At 40.2% G+C, this 17,590-nt stretch overlaps 1 protein-coding gene across 1 annotated transcript in view; it reads left to right on the top strand.

The window, feature by feature from the left end:
- The first annotated feature begins 1,720 nt into the window (after positions 1-1,720).
- kdrl (kinase insert domain receptor like) overlaps positions 1,721-17,590 on the top strand; it is a 42,481-nt gene continuing 26,611 nt past the window's right edge. Inside the window, exons 1-10 of the mRNA XM_061048348.1 lie at positions 1,721-2,267; positions 8,687-8,777; positions 9,956-10,173; positions 11,477-11,598; positions 12,881-13,043; positions 13,360-13,496; positions 13,575-13,746; positions 14,221-14,347; positions 14,448-14,617; positions 15,886-16,042. Coding sequence (XP_060904331.1) covers positions 2,204-2,267; positions 8,687-8,777; positions 9,956-10,173; positions 11,477-11,598; positions 12,881-13,043; positions 13,360-13,496; positions 13,575-13,746; positions 14,221-14,347; positions 14,448-14,617; positions 15,886-16,042 — 1,421 coding nt within the window. The 5' untranslated portion in view covers positions 1,721-2,203. The remainder of the gene's footprint in view (positions 2,268-8,686; positions 8,778-9,955; positions 10,174-11,476; positions 11,599-12,880; positions 13,044-13,359; positions 13,497-13,574; positions 13,747-14,220; positions 14,348-14,447; positions 14,618-15,885; positions 16,043-17,590) is intronic.

Here is a 17,590-nt window from a genome sequence, read left to right as displayed (position 1 = left end):
AACTCAAATATTTTATGGCAGCCGACTTTGACAAATTTATGGAGTTCCAGAAATGTATGTCTAATAAGGGGAGCTAATCTCACTTTTAACATATGCAAAGCAAAGTAAGCCTATAAAAGACCCAGGTATGTCACTTAGCCTAACTGTAGGTCTACATTAACAACACAACATGTCAACTATTTAATAGCCAATGCCCTTTTTTTAAGCTATAAAAGGCGCATTTCACAAAAGTAACAACATGAAAATCAGCACTTTTAAATATTACTTACAATATATTGTTTTGTTAATTATGTAGATTAAAAATCTTGTTTTTCCCTTGTTTTCTTGACTTCATTAAGTTTTTACTTCCAATGCTGTAGTGTGAGTGGACATATCAACTTAAGGCTTGAGCAGCCAGTCATACCCGCTCCACTCCACTGCTGAAGGAAGAGATTATTTCTACTGGTTAATTTACCAAGACTTTGTTGTTGGAGGCAAAAGGAAGAGTGCATGCTGTGTGTCTAGAACCCGTTAGTCCCCCATAGTGTGATTTGAAAACCTGATTCAAAAATAAAACTTCAAGTCCTCTGCTCTCAGCTAGCAACTTCCAGCAATTGTTCATCTGGAGACTTACATGCTGTCCTATTGGCCAAATGGAAATGTCTTCTTTGCAGAGGTGAACACACAAGAAGAATGTTCTGTTTCTTCCAGATCTCAACTCTTTCTTATGTATTTGTGAACTAAATTCACTCTCTTTAAATGTTTTTTATGCTCTTTGTGCAAGGCAAATTCCCCTAGGGGCAATAAAGGTTTCATTCATTCATATTGTAGTCAACTTAAAAATAGTTCTATCGTTGAAAACTCTGAAGTCCTCAGCCATGACTATTTGGTCTCAAAAATTCAACAGCCTAAACACACTCCAATGCTTGGGATCGTTCAAATCTTTTCCATGTATATCATGTGCCATCTCTTCATTATCCAGCTGTGGCGTGGGAGTGGGACTCATTGCATTTGAGCGAGAAAAAACTCCACCACTTAAGATGTCATTCCCAGGATGGTGGCTGTCCAGTCCTGACGTGGGCGGAAAGGTGAGGGCAGGATGTTCTTATTTACAGCACTGCTACTGTGACCTACAGGAGCAGTGTAATTGTTGTGGTGATAAAAGAAAACAGTCTGCAGCACATCCACACACTGCAGGGTACTGCTGAAGATTATTTACATTGATATAAAAAGCACAGTATCCTGTTTCTGTAGTTAAAATTAAATCCAGCAAATATTTATCCTAGACACATGGGCAGAGAGATTGGATCAGATATCACAATGATTGTTTACGTTTTATTCTCTTTTTTCCCTCTAAAATCAATATCAGATTTGTGACCTTTAACCTCAGATAAACAGTAGGCTGATTTTATCAAAAGCTACACAAAGGTAATTAAAATTATCAGCAACAAATACTCCGACCACAGATGAGTAAAGTGATAAAGCGACATTAATTATTCAGACTAACAGGTAAATAAACTTTAGCAAATAACGTTGAGCTCTACAAAACCCCTGTACCATGTCTACCCATCATGCTCGCATTAAGCGTGTCGCACGAAAGACATTTGCATTATCATTATTTCACATGAAATGATCCCCTTTCAGCAGCCCAAAGATTGAAGAATGTCCCCCCTAAAAAAAAAAGAAAAGTGACGTCGCGTCCTTCCCCCTTGTCTCCATAAAAACGTGCCTCACGCATGGAGGAGGCGAGAGGGAGGAGAGGTTGTCCAAGGCGCGCATTTAAGACAGGAGCTGATTGATCTTGCTTTTGTGGGCTTTACACAGACACCAGTTAGTTACTCAATGTAAACCCGTCTGCCTTCTCCATTTATCTTTCCGTTGAATTTTGTTTCATCACACTTTTGTTGTTTTTGGAGGGCACCTGCCCCGAGGATACAGCGGTACATCCGTCTCCTCACTGCGGATCGGGAGTTGGACTGCGCAGGAGAGCTCCCCTGCGAAACGCGTCATGGGAAACGGGAGAAGCTCTGCCGCTTTTTGCATGCACACCTGAGGGGTTTATGGATTATCACCACGTTTTAGCTTAGAAAAAATAACACTTTTTCATCTATTGTCTTTAAGAAAAAAAACGTTTTCTGTCAGACATCCGGATTTATAAGCCTCCTTAAAGGACTCGGTTACTTTGTTTCTTACGCGCTTTGGATTTCGGTGAAGAGTTGGCACGATGGTCACATCCGACTGCTTCAAATCGATCGTTGTCATCTTGTGCTGTTCCTCACTCATAAACGGTAAGAAATCATTCAAGCTTACATAGATCTTACACAGAGTTGTATGCATGAAAAGTGAAAGACTGTTGTCATCGCAATGTGTATTTGATTCGTCTGAGTGATTGACTTAATGCATATTAATTTAACAGGCTCCGTTTAAAAGTAGTATGTAGTATTTTTATTATATTTTTAATAACATTATTTATTTGAGCTATAACTATCAAGTTTAATTGTATTGTTAATGTAAACTGTAAACTTAACTTTGATCTTAAAGTCTCAATTGTGCTTTTATATCACTTATTTATTTAGGATGTTTTTTCAAAAAAATATGTGTCAACAGTTTAACTTGTCAATGGGCCTGCAATGTTCAAATCCACCGCTAGAGGTAGTCTTGGTTCGTTGCAATTTGCTTAGTATTAAGAAGTTAATAAAATGTGTTTACTCCAACAGGTAATTAAAACAGATGGAAAGATTTAAGTTTTAATTTGTGGCAGCTTTTCTTGGTGACATTTTAAATTAGTTGGTTTGGATTTGTTTTTAAAGATATTTGGATGATATTGCAAATCAGTCTTTTCTGTGACTTGTAAAAACTGTTTATTCCATCAATTGTTAAGAGTATGCTAACAGGATCCAACATTTGTGAAGTCAATGCTTGTTTCTAAAGACAGTACAATCAGCTCCATTGTCTCACTGTCTCTGTACAAAAGCAAGAAAAACTATAAAATGTGGATGTTCCTCCACCTTGTGCCACAGTGATGCTTCCTCACAAAATCCAAATAAACAGCCCATTCAAACAATAGAAATACTGATCAACCCCTCCTCCATTACACACACACACACACACACACACACACACACACACACACACACACACACACACACATGCATGCGTGCACACACACACACTCATATACAGCCTATGAGACTTTGTTGACAATGTTTTAAGTAGATTTCCTTCACTGTCCACACACAAAGCGTGGGAAAGACACAGGGAGGAAGCGGACGTAGGGGCAAGAGGCAGCCTGGAATTGTTCTGGCCAGTAAAGGTCGCGGAAATGTGACACACTACCTGTGCAAAGATTTCTTTTGGAGCTCCTTGTGCTCGTTCTTAGCTATGTCAAACTCCATTCATAAGACAATGGCAGGGAGGAAAGGAGGGTATTGTTTCTGCATTGCTGCTGACTGGTAGAGCTATCAAACTGTACTTCTGCTGCATCAGGTTCTTTCTACTAAGACAGAGGTGTGTGAAAGAGAGCAGAGCTGAACGGAAACAGCAAATTCATGCTTAGCCAATAAAATTAAGATTCACTTTGCATCCTGTGGCTGATGGTGCAACATCTTAAAGGCTTTGATCTTTCTACGGGGAGACGTTTTAAGTGTTCTGTTTTCACACTTTCACCTTAGTCTTTAATCTGTTATTATATTAGTGATTGAAAGAAAAGGGGGTCAACGGGGTGGCTTAAATATAGTCTGACCTATTTGGTGATTTGGTAATATTTCACTTTAATCTTCTTCTTTTGACAGATGACCTATTGACACTGTTATAAATGACGCATAATAGCTCTGACTGACACTCAATAGATCTGTTTCAGCGTTAAAGACTTTAAGGCTTCTGTATTTATTTGGTGCGTCTCATGCTTGCAATACCAGATTCAAAGAAATTTGTCTGCACATCTAAAAGATGTGCTTTATCCAGGTTAACTTAAATGTTTTCTTGTGTTTCCCAGGTAAATTTGTCCAAGAATCGAATGTTTTATGTGTGTAGGTTTACATTGTTTAAGTCCTTCTAGTTTGAAGGAACAGGCCAATTCCTGGAAAAACAAGTGAAGCAAAGTGATTACAGGAAGATGTAATGAATGACAGAAGAAATTATCGTGAACCATGAAGAGACGGCTGTAATTTGTCTTCAAATTCCTTTATTTCTGAACAAAAAATTTCTTCTCTACACTCTGCAATTATTGTCAAAAACGAATTTCTTCTACTGTAAAGACACTTTTTTAAGGTTATCATTTTGGCAGAGTGATTTAATGTTTTGTTTAATTTGTTTTGGAGTAATTTAGTCCTTCCTGCTGGGACACTGGAGATGGAGTGGAAAAAAGGAGTGATGAGAGGTCAACCAAGTGCTTTGGGGGCTCATTGCTCACCCACAATACGTCTGGGTCCATACAGGCAGCAAAGGGAAAACATATGTCCACACACATGTACACACACATACTCTCACCTGGATTGCAGTGTAGCAGGAAAAAATCATCCACTTACACATGGATATTTAACTTAACAAATTGCTCTGTGTAGCTCTTCTTATAGGATGATTGCAGCATCTGGGCCATACTAGGAATATCCATCATGATCCAGCAATATATTTTCTTTGAGTCCTGCATGGGATTTCAATTTCAAGGCGCTTCTGTTTGCCTACTAGTCTTAATCATACATTATGGAACAGGAATCCTCTGGGTTTGCAATTTTGGACTCTCAAGCTGGAGATTCCTGTTTGTTGGCTCTACGCAGCTTTATATAACCTACATTGGCCACCCATCATGGCCAGATGTTCCTTTATTTTGCCTTTTTAAGAGAAGTCTGGGGCATATTGCTTCCAAATCTCTAATGGCTAATATACGGCTAATAAAAAAAGGCACTCTCCTTAACTGTTGTCTTAACCTTGCTGTTGGCAAAGTAGAGACGTTTCAAGAGGGCTCTGTGTATGAGAAATACTCCAGGATTCACTGGCCACATGAGAAATTGTAGATACCTCTTATTGTGGAAGGTGGTCCTGTCCTAAGTCATGTCCAGGTTTCAGAGTGTTGAGTCTTTGGGGAATTTGTCTATTTGTTTGTGTTAAAAAAGCATCTTACAAATAAATATAAACTGTACTTCTGCTGGAATGATGCAAAAAGATAAATTCCTTATGTTTGCTACACTTTGCTTTTCAGTCAAGTTATATATTGTTCGGAGTGGTGGCAAATATGCAAGTAAATAATAACTTTGAATGAACCTTAAAATTCACAAACTAGTTCAAGTGTAGTGTGTTGCAGTGTTTTTGAGCTAGATTATTAGACTATCAACAGTCTACTGTAGACAGATTGCGTGACACCCTCCTCAGTGGACAGGCAGAAACGTGACTATTAACTTGGATGCCCCTGTTACCATGGCTTTCATAAAAGCAAAGTGTGTCCCTGTAATCTTTTGGCAGACAGTTGTTCAAGCTCAACAAGGGATAGTCATGCTGCATTGTTACTTTGCCTTGAAGGCACCAAAAAAGATCTTCTGTCCTTGAAATTCATGAAAGTCTTGTGGTTTTATGACAGCACAGGGAGCTCAGGGGGGTTGGGTTTTCTCTACACAAAAGAGAAGTGAATTTCCGTACATTATTTCTCTGCACTTAAGGGTTGTGTCCAGTAGTTACCAGTTTAAATTAGGGACAGTACAGTCATCGCATACAGTACAATGGTTTCATTACACAACATCAAACTTGAGCCACTAACATGCTGTGAGGTTGGTGACATTTTGCTAACAACAAGGACAGTCAACCATCGGCTTTTTGAAGTAATTAGATAAAAGAATCAAAACAGATGGCTGTAGTCCAGAACTATTAAATATTATTGCCAATAAAAAGTATTATAAAGATGTAAGTAAAGTTAATTTGTTAAAGTAACTAACAGAATAAGGTCACAAAGTGCTTCACCAAAGTAAAATTCTCATAAAAATCATTAACAGAAAAATCTAAAACAAATAAAAGTAGCCCTTTAAAAATAAATCTTGAGGGAACAAACATCTTTATTTATCTCAAACTATAGTAGCTTTGCACAAAATATCTTGTCACCATGTTACTTTGTTACACGCAATTTCTTTCTTTTTTTGTTATTAGAAATAGAAAAAAAAGAACCTTTTCTTCTGACAAGTTTGTTGACACGTTATCTTTCCACTCAACAAATTCAGTTGCATTGATGCAGGCTCGTCTTAGGTTATTGACAGGAGTCTTTTGATTAATGTTCCTGTTTGTCGTTTCTCTCAGCCAAAATATTTAAATCGATTTATTTTTCTCCACAAACATTCCAGAATGGCGTAGATTCCTGGAATCTAATTGATTTGTTCCTGACTGGCGTAGATTCCTGGAATCTAATTGATTTGTTCCTGACTAGTAAAAAACCTGCCACAAATGTTTCCTTTCAACACTCTCACTCTGTTACTTATCTCTATTAGTGACAGTTGTGAAAAAGAACATTAAAAAGTGATCAAACCTGGCCCTATATCCATTCTGATTGTGGGGCTATGGGACTGGCATCATCAGTTGACTAAGTAACTCAACAAGAAGTCACTCAGCCTCTTCCTCTCTCTCTCCAGGACTCTTTTTCATGCCTGTCCTCTTCCTAATGGATCTTAATGAGAACCCGCTTCAGGGCTCTTTGAACCAACACAATAAGCACAATTTCTGGCATTTTTCAGGCACTCTGCTGCAGGAATGCAGCACACAGCTGTCGTTGGGGGTTAGGGGTGTCTTGGCACTTGCTGAGGTCAGTGTTGGGCAGGCATTTGGGCATGTGGGAGTTTTGAAGGTGCTGGTGTAAATAGACAACAGTGGGATTTACTTTTTCTCTTTTGGTGGGCTGCTGGGGGGGGCCCCCGCTGATTTGTCCATCTGAAATGTGTTACTTAGGAGAACAGTGGGAAAATGCCCGGTTTTAATAGACGAATTGCCCGCTAGTGCAATTCAAGGTCAGGGTGATGTTGTTAGTTACTGTTATTGATGTTTTGTGCACAAACAGATGTCAGCATTCATACATATGTGGACTTTTAATCAGAACATCACAGCATAAAGATTATGATGAAAATGATAGTTTAAACATTTTATTGTCGGATAAAGTCGTATTTTTTTCTTCTTGGACCAAAAGCGGATTCATTTGCAACTACACAACAAAGAAAAACATTTCGACAAGAATCAAAGTCAGATAAATTAAGATTATATTTAAAATACAGACATACATTTCAAAGGCCCATTATCTGCAATTAAAATGTTTTTTTTTTTCATGCACCTTTTGTGCATTACGTCTAATTGGTTTAGGCAGATATAGTCAATTGAAACTTAAAATAGTTTTCCTTTTCACCTAGCTCATCCAGTATACAATTAACAATGCATTGTGTAATAGTATCCAATGCCCTGGTAGGTTTTATAGCTAGTTTTCACTACAAGCATGACTAACTATCAATGCTGGAATTGACTGTGGTTCTTTGCAACCAAATACATCAATGATGCTGCTGGTGCCAGAAGAACAGAGTTTGTGCCTTATTTTGTCATTGATCTGACAAACATGGTATCACAGCCTGAAAGACCGCAAGCACCCACCCCACCCATGTGTTAAATAAACTTGGACAATAAAACAATCATGTTCTAATGTTTTGTGAGAAAGTGGCTATTAAGTGCTACTACCACCACTGGCACTAGATCCTGCTGAGTTAAACAGCTGTTATGAATAATAATAAAAAAACAAAGTAAGTGTGTATGTGGGAGGGTGATTTTTTTTCCTGTGCATGTGTTTGCATTTGTAAGTGCAAGTGCACTTGTGTGTGTATGGGGTTTTCATGTGCATGCACATTTACCCACCACGTGTTATCATGTCAGCCTGGTTGGAGACTGTTGTATAACTCTATTGTCCATCTCGATTCTGCTACAAATAAATGCTTCCCTGAAGACTGTCACATGTTGAGAGTTGACTTAATTAAGTTGTTGTCTGACCACAATGACAAGCTGTTCAGGGAGCGCAGAGAAAAGAAGGAAATCACATATGGGGCTGTGACATCTCTTGGATAACAGAGAGAACCCAGTGTTTCCTATGTTGATCACTGCAAGAGGGACCTCTCAACAGATATAGCTGGCTGTACACCAAATGAAAGCCACCTTTGAGACAAACATCTGAACCTCTTAGTTTCTCTTGTGATAATGCTATAACAGCACTCTTAGTGCAAGGTCAATAGTGGATGAAAAAACATCTTGTTCCTAAATGAGAGGAAGGGAGCACCCACTGAAGCAGGTAGATTTAGAGGAAGTGCATGCAGAGAAACTCATCTGGCTTCGTTCTGTGTGATTCTGGCCTTGACCTCTCTGGCAAAGTGGTGCGGCTGCTCCCCATGTTGTCCCTTTCACAAACTGTTCAACTTACTTTCTTTCTTTTTGCTCATCCCAGACCACTATTATTTAACACCCAGCCCTCCTTGAATCGGAAACACCCCTAGTGCTCTCACAGCAGACAAACACTTGCATAAAGGACAGGAGCATATCAGCACAAAATGAACCCACATGCACCGAAGTGATTCTAAATCATTGACTTGTCCTGAAATGTTTTTCTTGCTAATTTTTAGTATTATTTATGGCTACAAATACTACTAAATAGTTGCTTTAAATGTGAAGTTCTCTAAATCTGCATATGTGTTTTTTTGTTCAACAGGGCATTTGGAGAGAGATCAGTCGCCCAAGATTCTGCCCTCTGACAAGCCCCTCATTCTTCAGAAGGATGAATCATTAAACCTCATATGCAGGTAATGGAGTTAATCCAAACGTTTGCCTAGTGAACAAAAGTAACATTTAAATGAGTCCATTGTACTTTGTATGCCTTTATTACAAAGACAGGACACTGGATAAAGTAGGAAAACAAATAGAGTGGGGAATGATGTGCGGCAAAGGAGCCACAAGTTGGGCTGCCCGCTTTGAGAGTCTGTAGCCTCTGTACATGGGGCTCGAAAACTAACCACTAGGACAGTGACGCCCCATCTTCTTAAGTTTTGACAATTAAAAATGTAATGGGCCAAGTTTCTTTCCCTTTATTGGTCAGGAGGAGTCCAAACTCACTGCCACTAATAAATTACTCTGGTCTCATTAGATGACAGAAGACCCAGGGGGGAAATAAGTGGGACATGCATAGGCTTTAGGACCCTTGCTAGCTATAAAGAAGCTTGGACAATCTATGACAAGAACCAGTGGTGGTGGTCACGTCTCTCAGCCTGCTGCAAATCACTTCAGGGATGGTTGGACCCAAGTGTGCTGCAATCACATTGGTTAAGAATTTAGGGTCTTGCATCATTTTGTAGGACTTCAAGGAATGTTGAAGGACTCACGTCTATCCAATGTAATGCTTCCCTACAAGGCCATATGCTAAGACTCCCATACAGAATTGTCTTCTTTCTGTCACTGGATCAGAGCTGGCGGTTACTTGACCCAAAATTCTGCAGGCAATGTCAGTGGTATGCGAGACATGTTTGATGTTCCTCTGGGATCTCTTTAATGAGAGTTTTTAAATGGAAGCAGTGTGGAAAGAATGCGTTAGCTGAGCACATCATTCAAGAAAAACATGTTTCCATGTGAAAGTTCAAGTCGTTGGATAAGTTGAGATTAACTCAAAATAAACTCAAAATGAACATCAAGTCAGAGACTTCCCCAGGGGAGATGCAGCGGCTGCCATCCTGAAATAAAAGCTTGTGAGGTCATTGCCAGCTGTGACACTTTCCCTAAAAATAGATCCAAGTTTTGGACCCAGTGCTCTGTTCACAACAGCTCAACAGCAATGTGTGATTTCCCCTAATACAAATAATGTGAAAAAAATATTTTTAAAGCATACTTTTTTTTTCTTTTATATAAATGTATCCTCAGTCATTAAAAGTCAACCGAGTGTCATTATCCAGGGCTTTGTCCACTAATGTCCCTTTCTGTCTCCTGTCAGAGGTCATGGCCTGGTGCACTGGACTCTTGCAGATCCCGGTCGATCGATCTCTTCAGAGGGTGTTAAGGTGGAGCAGTGTGATTCCAGAAGTCACCTTAACTCCCACTGCAGCAAACTGACAGTCACTAAATTGAAAGCTGTGGACACAGGAAGGTACAGCTGTCTATACTCCAAAGATGGTTTGGACCACATCAACTCAACCTATGTCTATGTCCACGGTGAGACTGGCAAAGCACTTCGACCACTCCCAAATTAAAGTATTTTCCATCCTGAGAAAAAACTGAGTTTGATGTGAATAACAGATCATTTTCTATTAACTAACACAATGATGAAGGTTATTTCTTTTTCTAATTGAGTTTTTTGTCTTCATTCCATGATTTAACTTTGTTTGTTTTTGTCACGAAAGACTACTGACAAGTGAGGTTTTCCCAGGGTGATTGTCATCTGCTGATGCCAGTGGAGGCGTATGGTGTTAAATTGAGTCCATAAACAGTGGCACATAATAGACCTAACGTGATGCTTAAAGGGCAATCTGATATTTCGGGAAAGATACAAGAGCTGGAAAATATTCATGTAAGAAAAAAATAATTGGTCTGCAAAAGAAAAAGCAGAAGCATCCTCAGTGTTAAAAAGGAGAAGGGAAGAAAAAAAGAAATGACTTCAATATGCATTCAGACTTCAGTCTTTTTCTCAGAGGAGAGAGTTGGAGGGAGGAAGTGGTTACTTTCCTAGTATGGTTTCTCCTGGAGGTGAAAGAGTGAGCATGATTGCACAGGAAGCCCTGGTCACCGACTGTGATTTCCTGCTCCGGCTACTGTTTTCCTAAGTCTCCCTGTAAGCGAGCTTGGCACCAGTTACTGTGACAGTCCCATTCAAATAAAGAATATGCCTGGCAGAATAAGAAGAGCACATTATGAGTATGAATTCAAAATCCGGTTAATTTTTAAAGTGGTTTCTAAATCAGATAGAGATCGAACCATAAATTGATGTAAGCTAAACTTAATGTTGGGTCCGACATTGTTCCTTCTCCTGTTCGCCTGTGTTTGGACCAATGTTTTCTTTACAAAAACCTTTAGCTGTTATTTAAATCATTTTACATGATTACTTTAAAAAACAGTTGTTTTATTACACCAATACTGCTTGACTTTACAGAAATCGCAGACTGTATGTGTCATCATGAAGTTTCCACAGCGGCTGTGTGATGCCTGGGTGCCCAGTAAAAACGCACAACTTCTCTTATTGCTCTGTGTTTGCTCTACTGCCTTATCAGGTTAGAATGAACTGATGAACTGATCTGAGATTTGATCTCTGTGTGCTGGATGACCTGACATTTCCCTGATCTAATTGCACTGCTAAATTCAGTACTAGTAGAACAGCTTTTTTTTTTCACAGAACAGCAGCTGTAAATTTGCAACAAAACATTGTTCACCCAACGGAATAAAAATAAGGGGCCACATCTGCTCTCTAAAAAACAAAAGTACTGACCTGTGTTACCGACCTTGTGTTTTTTCTGTCCTACAGATGAAGAGAAACCATTTGTGGAGACCAACCATCACCACGTCCTGTTCATTTACAGACATGAGACTAGCCTTGTGGTCCCCTGCAGGACTTCTTCCCCTCATACTGTGGTAGAACTGACAGGGGTAAGGTCTCACAAAATCAGTCTTTCAGAACTGCTTATTTTATGACTAGTACTTAAAGTTAAAGCATTCTTAATGTAATCTTGATGAACATAATAAACTACGGGTACCTTAAGAGTAAACCCGACCATCTGTTAGTATTTTGATTATATACTATGTTAAGTGTCCCAAGCAAAAGAGGAGGATTTCTATTAATACCACAAATTTGTTGTCTTTGAAATAAAATGTGTTTCCACTCTGTGTTTAAGGGGTCTCAGTTGTTCTCACACCCTCTGTGTGTTAAATCACTTTAGCACACTGAAACAGACCAGGGACACTAGCATTTCCAAGGGAAGCTCAGGGACAGCGGAGGGAGTCATCCAGTCTGCTTCCTGTAAGAGCAGGAAGGTGTTCCAAGAGTGTTTTTCTCAGAATAGACCCTCAGACTAAATTTAGTCCTCCTCACTCTTACAAACATCAGGAAATGCAATGAAAAAACAGCACACCTTGCTTCAGACAAGGGAACAACAGGTAATTCATTCAATTTCCGCCCCATTCAAATTCAAGAGTTGATACCATAAATTTTTTTTTTTTTTTTTTTTCATTTTTTACCAAGGAAATATGCAATAAACATTGCTTCATATGTAAATTACAAAGTAAATGTCATGCTTACAGGTTTCTTGCCGTGGCTAATTTGCAACCCCTGCCCCTGGCTAGAAGTTTAGGATTAAAATAGAAGCATTAAACTTCAAGAAATACAGACATAGTGATACTATACATATTTATTATAGATAAGTCAGTGGTAAAAAGCTTGCCCAGCAATGGTGCGTTGCACATATCGGTTGCATACTTACATGCAACACTGTCTTTGAGGACAACCAAATATGACTCAGATAGCACTGATAGTGGTTGTGGGACCTTCCTGATATTAGCTATTCAGTGGTACTTCTCCTTCCTGCTGCCTTTCCTTCCTTCCCTTCCCTTGCCTCCTTTCCCAGCCCAAACTTCTGGCAAGAGAACAAACAGCAGCCGACACGTACATCCTCTTCAAAGTCTGAAATGTTATGTGCTCCATTGCGTGAAAGTTTTCATATGTTACAGGACAAAAAAACAACACAAAAAAACAGCAAGACTTTCACTCAAAATATGTCTGTCCCCAGCTGAGCCCAGCAGAGCATGACTTACATGTTAAATGAAGTAGAGCATGTTTGGTCTGTCTGGTTCAGTGAGCTTCAGTCAACTTCTAAAGTGTCACCAACTATCCATGGGCACTGACAAACCTCTCTGTTCTTCTCTCTTTGTACAGGTCCCACCTTTACAAGAGAGGATTGTTAAGGAAATGGTTTGGGATCCAGAGGTGGGATTCAAGATCCCCTACGGCCCCTTTGATATGATTGCTAATATACTCACCTGTAAGACCATGGTCAAGGGTCATGAGCACACGTCCATGTACATCCCAAAGAGACTAAGTGAGTCAGCTGACTGCCTATCTGTCTCTGTCTGCTGTCTGTCTGTCTGTCTGTCTGTCTGACTCTCTGTCTGTCTGTCTGTCAGTCTGTCTGGCTGGCTGACTGTCTGTCTGTCTGTCTGTCTCTCTGTCTGTCTCTCTGTCTGTCTGTGTTAACTCATCTTTTTTTTTAGTATTTCAGTTAGAATACACATGAAGCCTGATTGCTCTGTCTCTAATCTTCAATCATAACAAGTTAGAACAAACTTATGATTTTTTTTTTTGCCCTGCTTTTGCCCTTACTCAACAGTTTCCTTATTTTTGTCTCCTTTTTGCAGCAATTGTTCTCAATAATGTGAAGGTCACTCCAGAGCGTGTTAGAGTTTTGGTTGGGGACACCCTCCTCCTAAACTGTACTGGTGAGACCACCTATAATGGAAGAATAAACTTCACATGGGAGTTCCCAAAGAGTAAAGTAAGTGAAGGATTTGCTGTAGATACTGTACTTCTTGTTAAAGAGACCACATGTGTTTATTGTACCTGCTTTTTTCAGGACAACAGACATTACACTAAAAAGCCCAGAGTCTCTCCAGCCGGGGTTCTTGTGATGAGCAAGGCTTTATTCCTGCCAAACATAACAATGGAGGATAAAGGGGTGTACCGCTGCAGGGCTGAGCTTGAACCCACAATATATAAGAATGCTTCAGCTAAAGTCATTGTCTATGGTGAGTATGCCTCGGATGGGTTGACAAGTTTAAAACTGTATTGTTTTTACTCATGCACAAAACTTGTTTTCGGAGTGATCTACATGTGAGAACCCAAACAATTTATCACTGACTGTCAGACTTTTTCCTGACAGCCCCTATCAAAATTTCTGTGTAAAGGGGCGAGTCAATGTGTGAACACAGCAGGAAATATTCAGAAAAATATACCACGTGCAACACCACTAGTGCAGGGTTGATGACAGGTGACATAAACGTCATCTGCCTCTTACTTCTTCTTTTTAAATTCTAAGTTGGACTGACATCACCTCTAAACTTAAAGAGAGAGGGTAAAAAAAAATCACAATATTAACCCTCAAAATTGCAGTACAATGTCTGGATTATCATGTCATTTTGGTGAAACTATTATGTGATGATTTTCACATCCTTTTTCCTGCTGAAGGAATTCCAATGTATGTCATTACTCTTTTGTTCCAGAGCATCCATTCCTCAATATCTCCTACAGACATGAGAGGCCGAGTACAGTGGTTGCCAAAGAAGGTAGAAAAAGGCTTGTGTTTGAGCCCAAGGTCAATGCTCTACCAACACCAGACATGTTAGCATGGTAAGCAACTGTTAACAATTGTAATTAAAAGAAAAACATTTAAGCTTGTTAGTTAAACTTCTGTTGATTGATATTGTTAATCTGTGTCACAAATCTTCAGGTACAAGGATGGGGTTCCTATCAGGAAGAATTCCACCTGTTACAAGATGTCTGGTTTTAACTTGATCATCACAGATGTGCAGCAAAAGCATGCTGGGATCTTCACCATAAGCCTGGGCAACCAAGCGAAGGGCTTGCACAGGAATCTGACCTACACTCTGGTAGTCAACAGTAAGCTCTTGCCATAAACTAGATAATGATTTGCTGATCCTGAGGAAATGAATCAGTGCCTTGGCTGCCTCAGCGCTGTAGCTGCTCTTAGTACAGCTTGCTGGACGGCAGGTAGCAGCTCTAGTATGAGAGGAATTTGAGGGCTTGTTGATTCCAGGGCTGGATTGACGTAGCTGGGGCAGCTGTTGTTGATTATTGGGGATCTTTTGAAGGGGCTTGGCGCAGTGTGTAAATGGCCTGGGCTGTATTCTGCACGCAGACCCCAGCCGCTCCAACATCCCTAGACCCCAGCATTTATTTGCATCCTCACCATGTGTTTATACAGTGCTGCTCGTATAAACAAAGTGTTCCTTACAATATGTATACAGCTTTAGGAAAAACAATGACTGGGCATGCATGTCATTGGAATTACCTTTTTGATGACTGATAGCCGTTTAATCTAGAGATTGTGTTTTATATGTTTACTGAGATGAAGTCTCGCGTGCTATAGAAAACAGTGAAGTATAGGGCAATTACTGTAAGATACCATGGAGCGAAGAGCTATTTTAATTGTATTCTTCACTCATACACTTGGAATCCAACTAGAGTGCCAAAAAGTGGAGAGAATGAGACCCCCTCTTTCTTGTATAAGCTTTATTCCTGGTACTTGACTGACCCGATTCAAAAGACTTTAATCTTATTGGAATGACAAAAACACGGACACAAATAAACAAATTGAGAGGAGGTTCCTGGTTTCAATTAGGGAACTATTTTAAACCTCTTTCATCAGTTGTTTAGAGCTGTCACAGTGTCCCAGATTAGAAATGTGTTCTATTTGGTGACGTGTATGTGTGTGTGTGTAGTGGGATGAATGGTTTTAAGGTTTGCCTCCATGATCTATGTCATGGAGAGAATGGCTGAATGATGTGGACTGCCTCCTGAGGTGGCACAAGGATCTGTGTCTGTTGTTGATTGCAGCACACATGGTTGATTCACTAACCTGAGTGTGGGCCACAGTGGGGTCGTTTTTTGACCTTCAGCCCCAGGCTAGCCAATCATCCTGCCATTCTTTTCCTAAACAGTGTCCAAAGGACAACGGGTGTCAATAGCACCTTTTTTCATGGCTATCCATCATGACTGTCGCCCCTCATTATAAAGACATTATGAGATTCCAAAGTGGGCTACGCTGGTTTGTGGATGGTTCATCTAACCTGTTGTCTATCCTTTTCTCTCTCCCTCTATGTGTGGTTGTGTGTCTGTGTACTTGCATGTGCACTTTTCTCTTACAGTGAAGCCAAGTATTTCAGAGGCGGAGCTCGCCACCGTGGACGTGCCGCCCTACATGTTTGGCAGACAGCATCAGCTAACCTGCACTGCTTTCGGGTTTCCCTTGCCAAACATAACTTGGTTCTGGCAACCTTGTCACTCAGGACCTACTCTTAAAGAGTGAGTCACTATTGCATCTTAATCTAAGCACTGTATCACTTAAACCTGATTTTCTGCTTTCATGGTCTGTGACATTAACCCTAATCTTGAACAATTAAACCATAGCAAAGGGATTTCTTTCCTGATTTGAAGCACACATTTGATCAGTCATGAGGAATACTAAACATTATCTAATACTGAATGAATTTGTGCCAACTATGCTACAATGCAGTGGTCATGTTGTGTACTGTGAAAAATAAAACAGCTGTGTTTCATGACACAAACTTAGGTATCACCTCAGAATTATTCATCATTTCATCGTGTAGGGTCCAGAGCCACCATTTTAGCCACAGGCTCTCAATATCAAACAAATGTGCACTGCCTGAATTGAGTCTGGCCTAGAATATGACACAGTAATCAAAGACATGCAGCCCTTGAGAAATTAACCACTCTGTAATCAGTGTCTGTGTAGACTGAAGGGGGGAATGTTTTCCTCTCAGATTCCCAGCCCTGTTAAAAAGCCAAAGAGAACCAAGTGTCTGAGTGACTGTTCATGAATATTGGACTGGTAGTGAACCCACAAACAACATGAACATTCCCTGAGATCCCGCCTCCTCATTGACAGCAGGAGACCCGGGAGTCGCAGGATCAGGAAAACAATGGGCCATTACTCTCGGGTTATCAGGCCTCACCACCATTAGCAAAAACAACATTGTGGACCGTGGCCTAAGAAAGAAACTGAATTATCTTAAATGTGTAATGGTGTTTATCCAGCAGTGCTTTCACTGTTTTCTTATTCAATTATTATCACAGAAACGCCGTGCCAGATTTATGATTTATAATAGCAGAATGTTAGTTGGGTAAAAGCAGCTCTTTCTGCAGGCCTAAAGATAATCAGGGCTGGCACTAGGAACAGTTGCTCGGCTGGGGCAGGCAGCTAATGAGACAGCAGAGCAGTTATAGCCTGGTTGGAAGCCAATTGTGCAAAATGTTTGTTTTATACAGCCCTGACCCTGTAAAGTACCTGTCACTGTAAATCCAACTTGTCGCCCTTCAAGATCATATCTCATCTAAATCTCTGGGAGTTCGGAGAGGATGGGAAATGTGAAGGGGGGGTAGCTTGCTATTTTGGATGTGCATTCAGGCAGATAGTGCAGGGCACAGAATTTCAGGGGTGTCTTTATCACCAGGTTGAGAAGCTATCAGCTGTCCCTTATTGACCGCCAAGGTCTCAGAAACAACCTTATCTCCTCTGACCAGAACCTGGAGGGGGGTTTCCTGCACAAGGGGACGCACAGCACAGCCCTTCCTGTTGCTGTTTCTGTTTCCTCCTCTGCATCTCCTCTCATCAAGCTGATTGTTCCCCTCCACAGGCGCTGAAGGGTTTGAGGGGTGGGGGTTAAATCAAGGCTTTCTGTAGGTTTATAACCTAGACAGGCGTGTCTACACCTGGATTTTACAATTTCATACTTTATAACCATGGGATCTGAGCAAGATGGGATTTAGTATTATATTAAGTTTTAAATTAAATTACAACAAAAATGAAGTATTTTTGTCCCTTTTGTGTTG

Source organism: Labrus mixtus, chromosome 10 (assembly GCF_963584025.1).
Source record: "Labrus mixtus chromosome 10, fLabMix1.1, whole genome shotgun sequence".
Classification (NCBI taxonomy): Eukaryota; Metazoa; Chordata; class Actinopteri; order Labriformes; family Labridae; genus Labrus; species Labrus mixtus.
Note: the sequence above shows the minus strand (reverse complement) of the source record. Positions and strands in the feature narration are given on the sequence as shown.